Source organism: Carcharhinus amblyrhynchos, chromosome 20 (assembly GCF_965287045.1).
Source record: "Carcharhinus amblyrhynchos chromosome 20, sCarAmb.v2.hapA, whole genome shotgun sequence".
NCBI lineage: Eukaryota > Metazoa > Chordata > Chondrichthyes > Carcharhiniformes > Carcharhinidae > Carcharhinus > Carcharhinus amblyrhynchos.
Genome location: NC_137343.1, coordinates 52,190,711 through 52,210,413, shown reverse-complemented (window position 1 = coordinate 52,210,413; position 19,703 = coordinate 52,190,711). Strand labels below are relative to the sequence as shown.

The following is a 19,703-nucleotide window of genomic DNA, read 5'->3' as shown; positions in this document are numbered from 1 at the left end:
GTAGGAGGGCCCCGGGCAGCCTGTAGGAGAGCCCCGGGCAGCCTGTAGGAGGGCCCCGGGCAGCCTGTAGGAGGGCCCCGGGCAGCCTGTAGGAGGGCCCCGGGCAGCCTGTAGGTGGGCCCCGGGCAGCCTGTAGGAGGGCCCCGGGCAGCCTGTGGGTGGGCCCCGGGCAGCCTGTAGGAGGGCCCCGGGCAGCCTGTAGGAGGGCCCCGGGCAGCCTGTAGGAGGGCCCCGGGCAGCCTGTAGGTGGGCCCCGGGCAGCCTGTAGGTGGGCCCCGGGCAGCCTGTAGGAGGGCCCCGGGCAGCCTGTAGGTGGGCCCCGGGCAGCCTGTAGGAGGGCCCCGGGCAGCCTGTAGGAGGGCCCCGGGCAGCCTGTAGGTGGGCCCCGGGCAGCCTGTAGGTGGGCCCCGGGCAGCCTGTAGGCGGTGCAATCAGCTTTGTCTAATTAAACATCCAGCTGATGGTTGAGCTGTGACTGATGTCTTGATTAGTGTTATTTTCACTTTGTATTCCAGAGAGTACAGATGTGTTGGTCTTTGGAAATTGCTGGTGGATTGGTTGAGGTTAAGGCTCTGGAAGGTTATCAGCAGATGTGGAAAGTGTAATGCTTTGTCTTTGTTCTTTGGCAGGAGCTTGGGCTGCTCCTGGGGTACCTGGTGGAGCTTGTACTTCCAGCCCATTCCTCTGTAGATACCGTCCACCTGCTCTCTGTGACTCAGATACAGGACATGGCAGGAATTTTCCTGAACATTCTTCTGAAATGTCGGCACTGGGTGAGTACTTACGATTCAAGGAGAAGGATGACACTTGATGTTAAACCATCAGTCACATAGTAAGACATGAGGATATCAAACAGCCATAGAATCATAGAAAACCTGGATTAGCGCTCGGCACGTCATAACATTCAGTGCTGGAAAATGGGATTAGGTGAGAGGTCAGATATCTCTCACGTGTCAGTGTAAATATTTTTCAATTCTTCATCCATAATCTTGTAGGTTACAGCACTTCAGGTGCAGATCAAAATGCTTCATGAATGTTATGTGGGTTTCTGGCTCTACGACCCTTTTGGGCAGTGAGTTCCAGATCCCCATCACAGTTTGGGTGAAAAAACCTCCCCTCACATTTCACCTCTTAGCCTAAATATATACTGCTGGTTATGGACCCCTCAATGGTGGGGGATTAGGCCTGCCTGTCAACTCTATATCAGTCCTTCATAATTTTATACCCTCCAATTCAGCCTTCCCCTTCCGCCCCTCTCTATTCCAAAGAAAACAAGCCCTGCTTACCTAATCGTTCCTTCTAACTACAATTTTCCTGTGCAGGCAATACCCTTATAAATCTCTCCTCTTTCCTCTGCAGTGTAATTGTATCTTTCCTCTAGTGCAGTAACCAGAACTGTATCTAGTACCCCAGCCTTGGCCTAACTGTTTGGTACAGTTCCAGCATAATCTTCCTGCTGTTATATTCTATGCTTTATTAGATAAGGGCAAGTATGCCCATGCCTCTATAACCACCATGTCTAGCCTTCTTCATGGATCAGTGGACATTCACTCCAAGGTTGTCTGTACCTCTACCCCTCTCAGTATCCTATTGTTTGTTGTGTGCCACCTTGCTTGGTTAGGCTTCTCCAAGTGCCCCTTCCTCATTTTGCCATTGTCCCGCCCACCTGACTAGTCCATTGATTTCTTCCTGCAGCGTACAGCTCTCGGCTTCATTATCAGCCACATAGCTGTATACCATCTGTAAACTAATTAATCACGTTGCCTACATTCAAGTCTAAAACATTGATAATAGCACAAAAAGCAAGGGAACTGGTACCGTGAAACCTCACTGGAACCAATCACACAAACATCTATCCACCATTACCCTGCTCCCAAGCCAATAGTGAAACCACTTTCAAGACTCTTAATAGCTCCCCTCTCACAATATTAATTTAATCTATATAGGAACTCTTAGGGATAAAAATGGTGATACATACCTAGAGAAGTAGGACAGGTACAAAATCAGGAAACTTATGGCATTTCATGTCATTGGGAAAATGTGAAAGTCCGTGATAAAGGATGTAATAACAAAGCATTTAAAAATACGTAGTATAATTAAGCACTGTCAGCATGGCTTCATGAAGGGGAATCGAGAAAAGGAAACCAGTTCCAAAAATCATTTGATAAAGTACCACATAAGATCTGCCCATGATCCCCATCATGATCCCCTAACTTCCCACACATTTCAAGTACTATCTCCTCCTATCCCTACCACAGATTTCTGGTCTTACCTGGTTCTTTTGGCTTTGACACTGGTGGGATTGCCTTTAGTCTCAGTAGTGGCCATAGGCCTGGGAGGCAGGATTTCCCCCCAAGTGAGAAACTGAATGTCAGCTTCCAGTTAATCTTCAGGTTAGCTTGAAGAGACTCTCTGAGCAGTCTCCCATAATATAGTCGGTGGGACAACCAAATTGCTCAAGTTGCTGAGGGGCCTGTTTAGCCTCCCTGAGCACATTATGAGGCTCAGAATGTGCTTGTATTCAGAGTGGCGGCTGCTGGCCCCGGAAATGCACCCTCTAGGGCTCAAGCTACTCAAGCTGATAACAATTCCTGCACGTGTAGTCACCCAAGCTTTCCCACATGGTGCAGGATGTACATTCTATGGGGTTTAGGTGCTATGCCTCTACTTTCTAGAAGCAGTACGGCTATTCACCGATTAGCTCCCTCTGTGGTTATGATGTAATTAAAGCCATTTTGGAGATGTTGCTTTGGTCAGTGATTTTCTGAAGGCATTTCCCAGACTTTCACTGCTTGATTGCTGCACTCAGTCTCCACACGGGTTCAGCACTGTTGCCCACCAGTCACACGGGATCCAGTGAAATACCAAATACAGTTTTACAGCAGCTACCAAAATCCTAAGAACAGCCACACAGCATAAGCCAGATGTATCTGTAATCCACCTGGTTGTGAATGTTTGAACAAACCAGTTGTACTGTCTATCTGCAGGGAGTAGTGGAAGGGTGCAGTGCTGGATTTACCAGGTTCTGTGCATCTCTGCTGAAACAACAGGCTCCAGAACTGAAGGCGATTCCCCGACAGATCCTGGAGCAGGTACTTGAGACCCATTTATGGTGTGGCACTGGTGTACACAGGTTCAACACTTCTGATTTATTGTCCTATCCCAGTTCAACTGACCTGATGCCAACTTGCAGAGCAGGTAAGCAGGTGAAAGGCCTCCTCCCCAGGTATGGTGTCTGTTGCACAGGCAGACTGGAACTGTGAATGAACGGAGATGGTAACAGCACCACTTCTTGAATCAGTCCTATCACTGAGTGTGAAAATCTGATACTGGGTCTCGTGTGAAGGCCCTAAACCCCAGGCACTATTTGGTTGCTGTGCTCTGCTATATCTTCCCTGTGCCCAAATGGTCTCCTCTTTAAAGGTAGACTGTTGTTCAGTTACCATTTGGGCTGTCAATCTTTGACTCCTATTGATTGAGCCCAGACCTGTTCTCACTCCATTGACCTTGGCTTTTCCCTTGTTAGTTATTCTCTCTGTGGGTTGTTTGGTTTTCCTGTTCCACACCTAACCTAATCATAGAATCATAGAACCCTACAGTGCAGATAGAGGCCCTTCGGCCCATCGAGTCTGAACCGAACACAATCCCACCCAGTCCCTATCCCCATATCCCTACATATTATACACACTAATCCCTCTAACCTACGCATCCCTGGACACTAAGGGGCAATTTCTTAGCACGGCCAACCAACCTAACCCGCACATCTTTGGACTGTGGGAGGAAACCGGAGCATCCGGAGGAAACCCACGCAGACACCAGGAGAATGTGCAAACTCTACACAGACAGTGACCCCAGCCGGGAATCGAACCCAGGACCCTGGAGCTGTGAAGCAGCAGTGCTAACCACTGTGCTACCATACTGCCTCATCCTTCTGGGTACCATGATCATTGTCCCATACATCAATTGTTTGCTTCATCTTTGACTTTCTGATTATATCCAGGGTTTATCGGGTCTGCAGGGCCCTCGGAGCAGTTCGATTACCCGGAGGGCAGCGGGGTTGCCCATGTTGCTACTGTGTGTGGTGGCTGGAGAGGAGAGCAAGTCACAGCCCCTACTCCACTATTGCATGAAGACATTACTAGATATCGCCAATGTTCCTCTGTCCAGTGATTGGGATCAAACAATCGATCTCCCTCAGGTCAGTATTGGCAGTTACTATATACATCCAAAGAAGGAACCAGGGACTTGGAGTTAAGGGCAGTTTATCAAAGTATTGAAAGAGGGTAGTGGAGTCCCATATAATTTTGTTCTTGGACTGCTTGTGACCACTGTGCACATCAATGGTTTGAATACAAGCTGAGGACAAATGATTTCAAAATTTGCAGATGGTATCACATTGGGAGGTATGTTAATTTATATATCTATACCAAAGGAAAGTCTAAAGGGACGTGAATAATTTGAAGAATGGACTAAAAATTGTCACAGGGAGTGTCAGTATGTATGAGAGAGTAGGTTTGATGCTGTGGGGGTGCACAGGTTAAAGAGATGTGTATTGTCTCCCGACAGGACAGTTAGTGGGATTTTGCAGTCTAGGCAAGTCGTGGGGGTTATAGATAATGATATGAACCCAGGATCCAGGTTGAGACCGTCCTCGTGTGTGCGGAACTTGGCTATCAGTCTCTGCTCAGCGACTCTGCACTGTCGTGTGTCATGAAGGCTGCCTTGGAGAATGCTTATCCGAAGGTCAGAGGCCGAATGCCCATGACCGCTGAAGTGTTCGCCAACAGGAAGGGAACAGTCTTGCTTGGTGATTGTCAAGTGGTGAAATTTCATCTCTTGTTGTAGAGTCTACATGGTCTCCCCAATGTACCATGCCTTGGGGCATCCTTTCCTGCAGCATATCAGGTAGACAACATTGGCTGAGTTGTGAGAGTTTGTACTGTGTACCATTGCTTCTTTGCCAATTACCTTAAATCGGTGCCTTCTTGTTCATGATCCACAATCAGCCCCTCCAGTCTGTCGAGCACCGCCTCTCTGGTAACAGTCTTGGTGGTTATTTTCCAGACGTCGCTGGATTCCGGGGAAGTGCCGGATGATTGGAAAACGGCTAATGTTACGCCGTTGTTTAAGAAGGGTGCCAGGCAAAAGGCGGGGAATTATAGGCCGGTTAGTTTAACGTCTGTGGTAGGTAAAATGTTAGAATCTGTCATTAAGGAGGAAATTGCGAGGCATCTTGAGAGGAATTGCTTGATAGGGCAGACGCAGCACGGTTTCATTAAAGGGAAGTCGTGTCTGACAAATTTACTGGAGTTCTATGAGGATGTGTCTAGGGCGGTGGATAGAGGAGAGCCGGTGGATGTGGTCTTTCTAGATTTTCAGAAGGCGTTTGACAAGGTACCTCACAAGAGGTTATTGCAGAAGGTCGAGGGACATGGAGTTGGGGGTAGGGTGTTAGCGTGGATAGAGGATTGGTTGTCAAATAGGAGGCAGAGAGTGGGGGTCAACGGGTGCTATTCGGATTGGCGGATGGTGACTAGTGGAGTGCCCCAGGGGTCGGTGCTGGGGCCTCAGCTTTTTACCATTTATATAGATGATCTGGAGGAGGGAACCGAGTGTAGGGTGTCGAAATTTGCTGATGACACCAAGATTGGGGGAACGGCAAATTGTGCGGAGGGTGTGGAGAGTCTGCAGAAGGATCTAGATAGGCTGGGCGAATGGGCCAGGAAATGGCAAATGGAATTTAATGTTGGCAAGTGTGAGGTGGTCCACTTTGGTAGGAATAATGGTAGGAAGGACTATTACTTACGGGGCGAAAAACTGCAGCAGGCGACGGTGCAGAGGGACCTCGGGGTCCTTGTGCATGAGTCGCAAAAACCCAGTTTGCAGGTGCAGCAGGTGGTCAGGAAGGCAAATGGGATGCTGGCCTTCATAGTGAGGGGGATTGAATATAAAAGTAGGGAGGTCTTGCTGCAGCTGTATAGGGCATTGGTGAGGCCGCAGCTGGAGTACTGTGTGCAGTTTTGGGCGCCGCACCTGCGCAAAGATATTTTGGCCTTGGAGGGAGTGCAGAGGAGGTTTACTAGGCTGATACCAGAGTTGAGGGGGTTGAGCTATGAGGAGAGGCTGAATAAACTGGGCTTGTACTCGTTAGAGTTTAGAAGAATGAGGGGAGATCTCATTGAGACGTATAAGATGATGAATGGGATGGATAGGATAGAGGTGGAGAGACTCTTCCCACTCAAAAAAGACAGTAGGACTAGGGGGCACAGCCTCAAGATAAAAGGGGGGCGGTTTAGAACGGAGTTGAGGAGGAACTTCTTCACTCAAAGGGTGGTGAATCTCTGGAATTCTCTGCCCGTTGAAGTGGTGGAGGCTGCCTCGCTAAATATTTTTAAGACGCGGGTTGATGGGTTTTTGATAAGAGAGGGGATTAAGGGTTATGGGGAGAAAGCGGGAAAGTGGAACTGAGCAGCGACAGATCAGCCATGATCTTATTGAATGGCGGGGCAGGCTCGAAGGGCTAGATGGCCTACTCCTGCTCATATTTCTTATGTTCTTATGTTCTTATCCTTGCACCAGTGAGCAGTTTCTCGCTTCCTAGTCTGTCCAGATAACTCATGCTTTTGAATACTTCTACAGATCTTCGATTTATATATTAACTGCCTATCTCTTAAAATCGTAGAATATAATCACATTCCTACATTGCAGAAGGGGGCCAGTTGGCACTTCAATCCTGCACCGATGACAATTCCACCCAGACTCTATCCCCGTAACCTCACTTATTTACCCTGCTGGTTCTCCTGACATTATGGGGCAATTTAGCATGGCCATTCACCTAATATGCACATCTTTGGACTGTGGGAGGAAACATGAGCACCCAGAGGAAGCCCACGCAGACACGGGGAGAACATACAAACAGACCAAGGCTGGAATTGAACCTGGATCACTGGGGTGTAAGGCAGCACTATGCTAACCACTGTGCCGCTTGTACTCTCTTTGGTTCCCTTGTTATTTTTCCTTTTCCTCCAAACTTTCTAAATTAAGCCTGATGAATGTGATGTGCTCATGTGGTGATTGAACAGTAACAGAGACTGATTTGACTGAATGTCAGAGTTGCGCGCTGCAGATTCTCTGTATTTCCATACGCGTTAAGTTAGATATTCAATCTGATGGAATAGTTTGGGTGGTTTAGGAACAGAACAACAAGTACTTCCAACTATAGTAAACACAAATCTGATCTAGGGGTTGAATATTTATGTGTGGAACGGCAGATCCCAGGGATAGACTTGCAGACTTGAATCTAATCTAGAGATTCCAGTAATTTATTTGTAGAACAACAGGCATCTAGGGGTAATCTATACGTTGGTGGTTATCAACGGTCCGTAATTCTCTTCCAGGTATCCCTTTTGCCGGATTGTATTGTGCATTACTGCACTTCTGGCTGTTTATCTGTTGATCATATTTTCCAGGTTTGTTCAATTCACACGTTACAAACTCTAACTCGGAGCTCAGTCCTGGGATCAGCTGTATTAACATACACCAGCAATATGGCTGCCCTGTGCCTGCGAGGGTTGAGCTCTGCATCCTGGGCCATGCGCAATGCAGCCATTCAACTTTTCAGTAAGTGGTGTGACTGGAAGCATTTTCTTCAAATAGATCTTCCTTCTACCTCCCACCACTCTTCCTCCTCCTCCTCCTACTCTCCATCCTCCTTCCACTTTCTCTCTTGCTCCCTCTCTCCGTCCTTTTCCCCTCTCTCTCCGTCCTTTTCCCCCCCTCTCCGTCCTTTTCCCCTCTCTCTCCGTCCTTTTCCCCTCTCTCTCCGTCCTTTTCCCCCCTCTCTCCGTCCTTTTCCCCCCTCTCTCCGTCCTTTTCCCCCCTCTCTCTGTCCTTTTCCCCCCCTCTCCATCCTTTTCCCCGCTCTCTCCGTCCTTTTCCCCCCTCTCTCTGTCCTTTTCCCCTCTCTCTCCATCCTTTTCCCCCCTCTCTCCGTCCTTTACCCCCTCTCTCCGTCCTTTTCCCCCGCTCTCTCCATCCTTTTCCCCCCTCTCTCCGTCCTTTTCCCCCCTCTCTCCGTCCTTTTCCCCCCTCTCTCCGTCCTTTTCCCCCCTCTCTCTGTCCTTTTCCCCCCCTCTCCATCCTTTTCCCCGCTCTCTCCGTCCTTTTCCCCCCTCTCTCTGTCCTTTTCCCCTCTCTCTCCATCCTTTTCCCCCCTCTCTCCGTCCTTTACCCCCTCTCTCCGTCCTTTACCCCCCTCTCTCTGTCCTTTTCCCCCCTCTCTCTGTCCTTTACCCCTGCTCTCTCCGTCCTTTTTCCCCCTCTCTCCGTCTTTTTTCCCCCTCTCTCCGTCCTTTTCCCCGCTCTCTCCGTCCTTTTCCCCTCTCTCTCCGTCCTTTACCCCGTTCTCTCCGTCCTTTTTCCCCCTCTCTCCGTCCTTTTTCCCCCTCTCTCCGTCCTTTTTCCCCCTCTCTCTGTCCTTCACCTACACTGGATTTGTGACTCCTTCCTTCCAGGTGCTTTGACCTGTCGTATACTGGGTCAGAAGAGCAATGGTGGTGACTCAGCAAAGAGTGGGATGACGTCTAGGACATTTTTCATGCACTATCCAGAATTGAAGAGTCTACTCCTTAAGGAGTTGCAGTTTGCAACAAGCCAAGACTCTGCCACTGAAGAAGGACATCTTCATCTCTACCCCTCACTGCACCCCATTCTTACTCTGCTGGCCAAACTCCAGCCTAGTGTAGATGACACTCATGGGTAAGACAGTGAGACATTCCTAATCAGCAATCATCATTTCTTTAATAGTCACAAAACATTTCCTGATCCTCAGTGAGATATTTCCCCCATCCTCAGTGAGACATTTCCCCGCTCCTCAGTGAGATATTTCCTAATCTTTCCAAGCTTTGTACCATTCGCAAATTTTCAAATTGTGTTCTATATAATTTGTTGTTTAATTAAGTTGATTTTTATATATAGTATATATAAAAATCAAGTTAAAGTTTATTTATGAGTCACAAATAAGGCTTATATTAACACTGCAATGAAGTTACTGTGAAATTCCCCTATTTGCCACAGTCTGGCACCAGTTTGGGTCAATGCAGCTAACCAGCATGTCTTTCAGAATGTGGGAGGAAATGGAGCACCCAGAGGAAGCCCACGCAGATATGAGGAGAATTTGCAAACTCCACACAGATAGTAACCCAAGCCAGGAATCAAACCCAGTCCTGGCACCACCATGCCACTATAAATCAGGGAGATCAAGGGACCTAACATTGACCCCTGGAGAATTCCATATAACCCTTCTTCCGGTCCAAAAAATATCCATTAACCACTATTCATAGTACATAGAACATAGAACATTACAGCGCAGAACAGGCCCTTCGGCCCACGATGTTGCGCCGACCAGTTACAAAAACAATGACCCACTAGCCTATACCAATCCCTTTTCGTCCATAAACCTATCCATAGATCCCTTAAACGCCCCCAAACTAGGCGCATTTACAACTGTAGCAGGCAGGGCATTCCAATCCCTCACCACCCGCTGGGTAAAGAACCTACCCCTGACATCCGTCCTGTAGCTACCCCCCCTTAATTTAAAGCCATGCCCCCTCGTGCTAGCTTTCTCCATCCGAGGAAAAAGGCTATCACTATCCACCCTATCTAAACCTCTAATCATCTTATATGTTTCAATAAGATCCCCTCTTAGCCGCCTTCTTTCCAACGAAAACAACCCTAAATCCCTCAGTCTCTCCTCATAGGACCTCCCCTCCATACCAGGCAACATCCTGGTAAACCTCCTCTGCACCCTCTCCAAAGCCTCCATATCCTTCTTGTAATGTGGGGACCAGAACTGCACACAGTACTCCAAGTGCGGCCGCACCAGAGTAGTGTACAGTTGCAACATTACGCTGCGACTCCTAAATTCAATCCCCCTACCAATAAACGCCAAGACACCGTACGCCTTCTTAACAACCTTTAGTTTCAGTTTCAGTTTCCTTTCACTCAGCCAAAATCATATCCATGCTAACACTGTCCCTTTTATTACATGAAAGGTAAGTTGGAACACCCATTCTTACTGGTGTAAATTTTTTTTAGTATATTGTGAGGAACAGTGTATAATCTAGTGAGGAACATGCCAGTCATTGTGTGAACATTTAATAAAGTGCATCTATCAACTTAATGAAAAACAAAAAAAAAGACAAGAAGGATTATAAAACGCTCCAACCCTTAAGCACACATGACTTTACACACACAATTTTATATGAAACTATCCTTTGGTTCCCAACTGCCTACAATTACCTGAATTCTGATACACCTTATTTCCCAAACAACATCCAACATTAAGTAATCTGAGCTAAATCCAGCAAATCATTACCACACACAGGTTAAGGTGGCTGTGTCCAGGAAATAGTTTTAGGTTCAGCAGAGGTGATAACGTCTTTTGGAAGACAAGACCTGCCACTGCTGTGGTTCTGATAGTTCACTGTCTCTCTCTCTCCCCCTTGGTTAGTGTTCTACAGTTATACCATGTCCTTTCCTTTAATATTATCCACCCTGTGGAGTCAGCTTTTGGCAGGTATGTGTCCCTCCACTTTGATGTTATCCCTTCTGTAGTCTCATTGTTTTCACTCGTCATATAGAATCATAAAACACCTACAGTACAGAAAGAGGCCATTCGGCCCATTGAGTCTGCACCAACAATAATCCCAACCCGACCCGATCCCTGTTAACCCATACATTTACCCGACTAATCTACCTGACAGCCCCCTAATACTTAGGAGCAATTTAGCATGACCAATCAACCTAACCTGCATATTTTTGGGCTGTGGGAAGAAACTGGAGCACCCAGAAGAAACCCACGCAGACACGGGGAGAATGTGTAATCTCCACACAGACAGTGACCCAAGCCGGGAATTGAACCCGGGTCCCTGGTGCTGTGAGGCAGCTGTGCTAACCGCTGTGCTAGTGCTGTTGTGTATATCTGTAAACTTTTTTTTTACTGCTGGACTAGTTCGCATCGCATCATTTCTCCAGACATCTGCCTCTAATCAACTCCCTGTTTTATTTTCTTTTGTCCATTGTTTTGGGCAGCGCGGTGTCATAGTGATTAGCAGTATTACCTCATAGCACTCGGGAGCCAGGTTCAATTCCAGCCTGTGTGGGATTTGCATGTTCTCCCATGTCTACTTCCAGTGTTGTCATTCTTTGTTCAGAATGCGCCCTACACTTTTACATTTTGTCCCCATTTTTCCCTTTGTGCTACTGGCTACAGATCCAGTTTTTAACTGTGTTGGGCTGAAGGGTCAGTGAGGGTTGTATTTGTGGGAAGAGTGGGTGGCTAAAATGGTAATCACCAATATTACTGAACTCAGACTCCAGAGAGAGATTTATCACAGGAATATTAACAAATGTCTGACTCACAATTATTGCATGCATGTTGAGGGGCTCTGCTCCATGTCACTGAGACAATTGTAATCTGATAGACTCACTTGTGGACTGAAGTATTGGATCAAGTGCGTTGACTGTTTTATGTATCCTCCACAGTGATTGCGCCAGATTTCTCCAACCTTTGTCCCAGTTGGCAGCCAATTCGATTCACAGTGTGCATGTGATGTCTGCAAAGGCTCTTGTTGCACTAGTCCCACTCTCAGAATACGGCCAGGTCCTGGCAGCATTAATCGGAGACCTACCGCTTTGTGGCAACACTACATCCCACAATGCACTGCATGGACGACTGCTGCAGGCAGGAGCTCTCCTGGAAGCTGGACTGGAGACAGGCTGGTGAGTCAATCACCTCAACTCCAAGTTCATAATCACACCACTCCAATCGTCGCTCAAGGAGGCATTCCAGTTCAGCTGATACCCAGAATTCCAGTACTTGCTCAATGTTAAGTCCAGAGTTTTACCGCTATTTGCAAATTAGTAGAAACAGAAAAAAAAATGCTTTACAACAAATTAAAAAATAGATGTAAAATATAAATAATCCCTGTATTAAGACATGCAAGTTGCGTATTTGGTTTGCAGTCTTTGGGAGTTTGTGGATGGTAAGACTGCCCAAAGTGAACACATACCCAGCCATGATCTCTGTTAACTCTTTCTGTGGCTCAGAGACATTCAGCTGGAATGTGAATTGGAGACACTCTGACACATCAGGGAAGGGGAGAAGTCTCTCACCCTCAGTCATATCTTGTACAGAGGAGAACAAGGTTGGTGCAGCCAACAGTGTTCAGAGAAACGAAATCCCAGGTGAGACAGAGAACAAGAATCCATAGAAACTGATCCTATCCAACAGTTACAGTATTTATTATCTGTGAAGATGTGGATAAAGGCTGTCAGGAGGACAAGCTGAACATAAACTTATGGCACCTTGGAGCAGGGGGCTATGTACATTGAGGAGGAGGGAAGTGTAGGAGTTTCAACAACTAGGGTGACATTGTGAACAGAATTGTGTGTCTCACATGGTATACCTCCTGTCTGGTGCCAAGGTCATAGAATCACAATGGCACAGAAGGAGGCCATTTGACACATTGGCACCATGCCAGTGACTAGAGTGGTCCAGCCTGTCTCATTACCTGTGGCCCTGCAAGTTCATTTCCCTCAGATGCTCATTGAGTTTGTTTTTGAAATCATTCGTTCTCTCTGCTTCCAGCAGCCTCGTGAGCAGCGACTGACAGGTCATTACCACTTGCTGCATGAAAAGGTTCTTCCTCACTTCTTGTGCAGAGCCTTCAATCTGTGACTAATTCTTATAGGAACAACTTTTTGTTGTCAACTCTGGCTGTCATAATCTATCCCGTTTATTTTAAGTAATACATGAAAGGCAAGCCTTTTACATATCACTTTATCAGATTCCTTTTAGAGGTTTATACATATACCACATCAACTGCATTACTCATGTTGGCACATGCTGTATCTCATCAAGAAGCTCAATCGGATAAGTTAAACCTGATTTTCCTTTCAAAAATACCCATGCTGACTTCCCTTAATTAATCCACATTTATCCAAGCGACTGTTAATTTTGTCCTGGATATCGATTCTTAACGTTTTTTCTTGACTGAACTGTCTTTGCTGGGTTCATCCTTCGCACCTGTTTTTGATCAAACCCGTAACACGTGCATTCTCCATTCCTCCGACACTGCCTGTGTGTCTAAGGAGGACTGGAAGGTTATTGCCAGTCCCTCTGCAATTTCCCTCAGAGTGCTGGATGCATCTGCTCCTAAGTACAGACACCTTTCAGTTCCTCTTGCATCAATTATTATCCAATTCAGTGTCTCAGCGCAACAACACCCCCCCTCCCCCACGCCTCTTTCACTGAGACTGCATCTTCTTCCTTGGTAAAGGCAGCTGCAGAGTACTCATTTAGTCCCAAAGCCATGCCCTCTGCCTCCTTTTTACTTCCCTACTGGATTCACTCCACGTGTTTTTACTATTTATACGCGAGATCAATTCTTAACTTGAAATCTGAGATTGATAAAGGCCTCCCACTGTTTCTGTGAGACACTCAGAACCCAATTCACCCAAACCTTGATACACCACATCTCCCGGTATAGCCATAACTCTAGAGTCTGCAGAACCGCCATCCGAGGTCTATCTTACAAAGATTACAAAGAACAACACAGCACGGGAAACAGGCCCTTCGGCCCAACGAGCCCGCGCCGCCGTCCCATTGTCTCAGTGACCTATTCATGATTTTAGTCTACGCCTAATGTGCGAGGATCAGGGAGGTCCAATATAGGGACAATTTGTTACCCAATCAATCAGCCTAAAAGCACATCTTTGGGATGTGGGAGGAAACCGGAGCACCCGGAGGAAACCCACGCAACCACGGGGAGAACGTGCAAACTCCCACAGACACAGGCCCAAATCCATGTGTCCGCACAGCAACAGAGATAGTCTCTGAGCTGTCATGTTGCCCTCGAGATGGTCCAGTTTAAGCACACTAACGACATGAAGCAATAGGCAACTCCCGAAGCAACGTCCAAGAGCAGCCCACTACAACCTGCCGCATGCATGCCCCTTGCTGGTCAACAAGGTGGACTTAAATGCCTGTGGAGACAAAAAATTCATTATTAAACAGGCAAAGACTGTAACATCCCTGAGGCAAAAACGTAATCCCAAGCCTACAATGTTTAGTAAGGCCTGCTATATCCCCCTATATGTAGACCGCTCATGTGGCTATCTAAGTGACTCTTAAACAACCCTAGCGTGCCTGCTTCCACCACCTTACTCGGCAGTGCATTCCACACCCCCACTACCCTTTGCGTGAAAAAATGCCCTCTAATATTTGTCTTATACCTAGCCCCCCTCACCCTAAGCCCGTGACCCCTCGTTCTATCCATTTCTAATAGCGGAAAAAGCTTACCACCATTTACTCTATCTATCCCCTTCATAATCTTATAAACCTCTATTAGATCCCCCCTCATTCTGGAGGAATGCTGGCTGACTTGGGATTTCTGGTTATCAGAAACAGGAGATCCCAGCAGACAGGTTCTCATGTCCAATTGTTCAGCCTGACACTGGAGTTTATTCATGTGAATGGAACCTTCGGCTCCATTTGGGAGGAACTTAGAGCAACAGTGTTGAATTGAAATCAACATTAGGAGACCTGGGAGCATTTCTCGATACCAAATATCTTCTGAGTGGCCACTCATTGTGAATGGAAGATACATTATTTTAGAAATCGTCCTTTCTCACATTTATAGCATCTTTCCACTATTGCTGGATTTAAAATTCAGTATTGCACTGTTTTGTGTGTAATACTGAGGCAGGATTTTAAACAATAACAATCTCCTGACACAATTGTAAGGAAACCTGTTTCTTTTCCAGCTTCTCTCCCCAGGAGCTCCATGACGTGCAGATCTGTCTGGAAGAGAAGCTGTGGCTGGCGAGCACTGCTCAGCGCTGCCCTCTGATACGAGCTGCCTACCTGAAGGTGGTTTCACTTGTGCTGAACTGGAGCAGTGAGGATTTCTTGAGCAATCTCCAGCTGCGAATGCTTGCTGAACTAGAGTCTCCTCCATCCAGACTGATGGTACACAAATTCTTTATAGCTGTATCCAAAAGGAGAATATCTCTTAATGGGACTGTAAGAATATGGGAAACGTAACTGATGTAAAGATTCTATTAAAAGCTATCTCTCAAATCTCCTCACTCTCCCAGTGAAACAAGTCCAATACCACTCTAGCCATTACAATACTATTTTCATGCTTCTGGAACTATAGACTTTCCGTGATGGCTGCTTGTTCTGATACTAAGATGAGCTTTGACGTACTGTTGATTCCCAGATGTGTGACCCGTGATGATTTTGTGCCTAGATTGGCTCTGGGATCTTTCGGAGAGCTGTTACTCACTTCCTGTGTACCTATGCGGTGAGAACAGGAAGCACTCATCAGTTGGAGCAGATTGGCACGTGGCTGTTGTGTGATGACATTGAGATCTGCGTTGCTGTGCTCACCTGGATTACAGAGCACAATGGCTGCAAGGAGGAGCTGGCTGGCCCTTGGATACTGAAGCTGCTATTGGTAATGTTCAATTGCCTAATATGGGTAGGGATAACAAACTGGCAATGTGTCTGCGCAGTGTGGCTGATGCTTCATTGTAAGTAAATTAAATGAAAGCAAAACAACTTTGATTTATGCAGCATGTTTAATATAGGAGTCAATAATTCACTGGGATACACTTCCTGATGTTACTGACTCCCACTGGGATACAGTTCCTGAAGGTGCTGACTCTCACTGGGATACAGTTCCTGAAGGTGCTGATTCTCACTGGGATACAGTTCCTGAAGGTGCTGACTCTCACTGGGATACAGTTCCTGAAGGTGCTGACTCTCACTGGGATACAGTTCCTGAAGGTGCTGACTCTCACTGGGATACAGTTCCTGAAGGTGCTGATTCTCACTGGGATCCAGTTCCTGAAGGTGCTGACTCTCACTGGGATACAGTTCCTGAAGGTGCTGACTCTCACTGGGATACAGTTCCTGAAGGTGCTGACTCTCACTGGGATACAGTTCCTGAAGGTGCTGACTCTCACTGGGATACAGTTCCTGAAGGTGCTGACTCTCACTGGGATACAGTTCCTGAAGGTGCTGACTCTCACTGGGACACAGTTCCTGAAGGTGCTGACTCTCACTGGGATACAGTTCCTGAAGGTGCTGACTCTCACTGGGATACAGTTCCTGAAGGTGCTGTCTCTCACTGGGATACAGTTCCTGAAGGTGCTGACTCTCACTGGGATACAGTTCCTGAAGGTGCTGACTCTCACTGGGATACAGTTCCTGAAGGTGCTGACTCTCACTGGGATACAGTTCCTGAAGGTGCTGACTCTCACTGGGATACAGTTCCTGAAGGTGCTGACTCTCACTGGGACACAGTTCCTGAAGGTGCTGACTCTCACTGGGATACAGTTCCTGAAGGCGCTGACTCTCACTGGGATACAGTTCCTGAAGGCGCTGACTCTCACTGGGATACAGTTCCTGAAGGTGCTGACTCTCACTGGGATACAGTTCCTGAAGGTGCTGACTCTCACTGGGACACAGTTCCTGAAGGTGCTGACTCTCACTGGGATACAGTTCCTGAAGGTGCTGACTCTCACTGGGATACAGTTCCTGAAGGTGCTGACTCTCACTGGGATACAGTTCCTGAAGGTGCTGACTCTCACTGGGATACAGTTCCTGAAGGCGCTGACTCTCACTGGGATACAGTTCCTGAAGGTGCTGACTCTCACTGGGATACAGTTCCTGAAGGTGCTGACTCTCACTGGGATACAGTTCCTGAAGGTGCTGACTCTCACTGGGATACAGTTCCTGAAGGTGCTGACTCTCACTGGGATACAGTTCCTGAAGGTGCTGACTCTCACTGGGATACAGTTCCTGAAGGTGCTGACTCTCACTGGGATACAGTTCCTGAAGGTGCTGACTCTCACTGGGATACAGTTCCTGAAGGTGCTGACTCTCACTGGGATCCAGTTCCCGATGTTACTGACTCCCACTGGGATACAGTTCCTGAAGGTGCTGACTCCCACTGGGATACAGTTCCTGAAGGTGCTGACTCTCACTGGGATACAGTTCCTGAAGGTGCTGACTCTCACTGGGATACAGTTCCTGAAGGTGCTGACTCTCACTGGGATACAGTTCCTGAAGGTGCTGACTCTCACTGGGATACAGTTCCTGAAGGTGCTGACTCCCACTGGGATACAGTTCCTGAAGGTGCTGACTCTCACTGGGATACAGTTCCTGAAGGTGCTGATTCTCACTGGGATACAGTTCCTGAAGGTGCTGACTCTCACTGGGATACAGTTCCTGAAGGTGCTGACTCTCACTGGGATACAGTTCCTGAAGGTGCTGACTCTCACTGGGATACAGTTCCTGAAGGTGCTGACTCTCACTGGGATACAGTTCCTGAAGGTGCTGACTCTCACTGGGATACAGTTCCCGATGTTACTGACTCCCACTGGGATACAGTTCCTGAAGGTGCTGACTCTCACTGGGATACAGTTCCTGAAGGTGCTGACTCTCACTGGGATACAGTTCCTGAAGGTGCTGACTCTCACTGGGATACAGTTCCTGAAGGTGCTGACTCTCACTGGGATACAGTTCCCGATGTTACTGACTCCCACTGGGATACAGTTCCTGAAGGTGCTGACTCTCACTGGGATACAGTTCCTGAAGGTGCTGACTCCCACTGGGATACAGTTCCTGAAGGTGCTGACTCTGACTGGGATACAGTTCCTAAGGTGCTGACTCTCACTGGGATACAGTTCCTAAGGTGCTGACTCTCACTGGGATACAGTTCCTGAAGGTGCTGACTCTCACTGGGATACAGTTCCTGAAGGCGCTGACTCTCACTGGGATACAGTTCCTGAAGGTGCTGACTCTCACTGGGATACAGTTCCTAAGGTGCTGACTCTCACTGGGATACAGTTCCTGAAGGTGCTGACTCTCACTGGGATACAGTTCCTGAAGGTGCTGACTCTCACTGGGACACAGTTCCTGAAGGTGCTGATTCTCACTGGGATACAGTTCCTGAAGGCGCTGACTCTCACTGGGACACAGTTCCTGAAGGTGCTGATTCTCACTGGGATACAGTTCCTGAAGGTGCTGACTCTCACTGGGATACAGTTCCTGAAGGCGCTGACTCTCTCTGGGATACAGTTCCTGAAGGTGCTGACTCTCACTGGGATACAGTTCCTGAAGGTGCTGACTCTCACTGGGATACAGTTCCTAAAGGTGCTGACTCTCACTCGAGTACCGTTGCTAGAGTGTTAATTCTCACTGAAGGTTTAACTAAGAATGAGGTTTAACAGATGAGGAGAGATTAAAACCAAAGTACTATGTGACGTACAGAGCAGTTTGAAGCAAAACAGCCTTCCATGATGGTGTTACAAAGTGATAGGGTCATACAGCACAGGAAAGGATCTTCAGTCCATCACGATTACACTGACAGTATCTACCACTAAAGGTGCATTAATCCCATTTTCCTGCACTTGTCCAATATCTTTGATTGTTTTGACATTTCAGGTGCTCACCCAAATGCATTTAAAGGTTGTAAGGTTTCCGGCCTCCACTACCTTCCCATTTGCATTCCAAATTCTCACCCCCTCAGTGTTTTTTTTACCCCCAGGCCCCTCTGAATCTCTTGCCCCTCACCTAAAACTATACCTCCTTGTGACTGACCCCTCAACCAAGGGGACAGCTGCTTCCTATTCACCCTGTCCATATCCCTAGATAATTTGATACACCTCAATCATGTCTCCCCTCGGTCTTCTTTGCTCAAAAGAAAAAATTCAAGTCTCTTCAGTCTCTCCTTACAGCTTAAATACTCCATCCCAAGCAACATCCTGGTGAATCTCCTCTGTACACCCTCTAATGTAATCACACCCTTCCTGTAGAACTACACACAATACTCCAACTGTGGCCTAACCATCATTCTGTAAAACTCCGACATTGCCTCCTGTGCCTTGACTGATGAAAGCAAATGTCCTATAAATCTTCTTTTATGTTTATAAGAAACAGTGGTGGCCCCAGTGCAAGTGGTACACCACTGGACACTGGCCTCCAGTAATTAAAACAGCCTTCTACCACTACCCTTTGTTACTAAGCCAGTTTCTGTTCCACCTCGCCAAGTTTTGCTGAATTCCAAGTACTTTAACCCTCTCTGACTTCCATATGGGACTTCATCAAAGGCTTTGCTAAAATCCATATAAACTACATCAACTGCACATCCCTCATCCACAAACATTACCACATTTTTGAAAAATGCTATCGAATTTGCTAGGCATGGTCTCCTTCTGACAAGTGGATATTAATCCTCTCCTTCAGTATTTTCTCGAATAATTTTCCTACCACTCATTGGCCTGTCATTTCCTGGTTTATCTCTCCCACCCTTTTTGAAAAGTGGAACCACATTAGCTGTCCTGCAGTCCTCTGGCACTTACCCTGTGGCCAGTGAGGAATTAAAGATTAGTGTCAGAGCCCCTGAAATTTCCTGCATTGCCTCCCTCAACAACCTGGGATGAAGTTCATCTGGGCCTCCAACACTTTCCCATTTTCTGTGGTCAAACTGTGCAAGTTCCTCTTATTATATTATGTTATTCCTATATTATAGAGAATCTATGATCTTCTATTATTTGTCCCTCAGGCACTGACTGATTCTGTGTTCATGTTCTGAAGATGCACAGCCTAACACAGTTGGTGTTAGCTTCAT

At 47.2% G+C, this 19,703-nt stretch overlaps 1 protein-coding gene across 5 annotated transcripts in view; it reads left to right on the top strand.

Annotated features, from left to right (window-relative positions):
• Window positions 1–19,703, top strand: part of LOC145356032 (tRNA (32-2'-O)-methyltransferase regulator THADA) — a 177,160-nt gene that overhangs the window by 103,923 nt on the left and 53,534 nt on the right. For all 5 annotated transcript variants that reach the window (XM_080208620.1, XM_080208618.1, XM_080208617.1 and 2 more), the window contains exons 18-25: window positions 630–773; window positions 2,988–3,092; window positions 4,001–4,198; window positions 7,470–7,620; window positions 8,514–8,757; window positions 11,545–11,781; window positions 14,827–15,031; window positions 15,315–15,521. In XM_080208620.1, coding sequence (XP_080064746.1) covers window positions 630–773; window positions 2,988–3,092; window positions 4,001–4,198; window positions 7,470–7,620; window positions 8,514–8,757; window positions 11,545–11,781; window positions 14,827–15,031; window positions 15,315–15,521 — 1,491 coding nt within the window. The remainder of the gene's footprint in view (window positions 1–629; window positions 774–2,987; window positions 3,093–4,000; window positions 4,199–7,469; window positions 7,621–8,513; window positions 8,758–11,544; window positions 11,782–14,826; window positions 15,032–15,314; window positions 15,522–19,703) is intronic.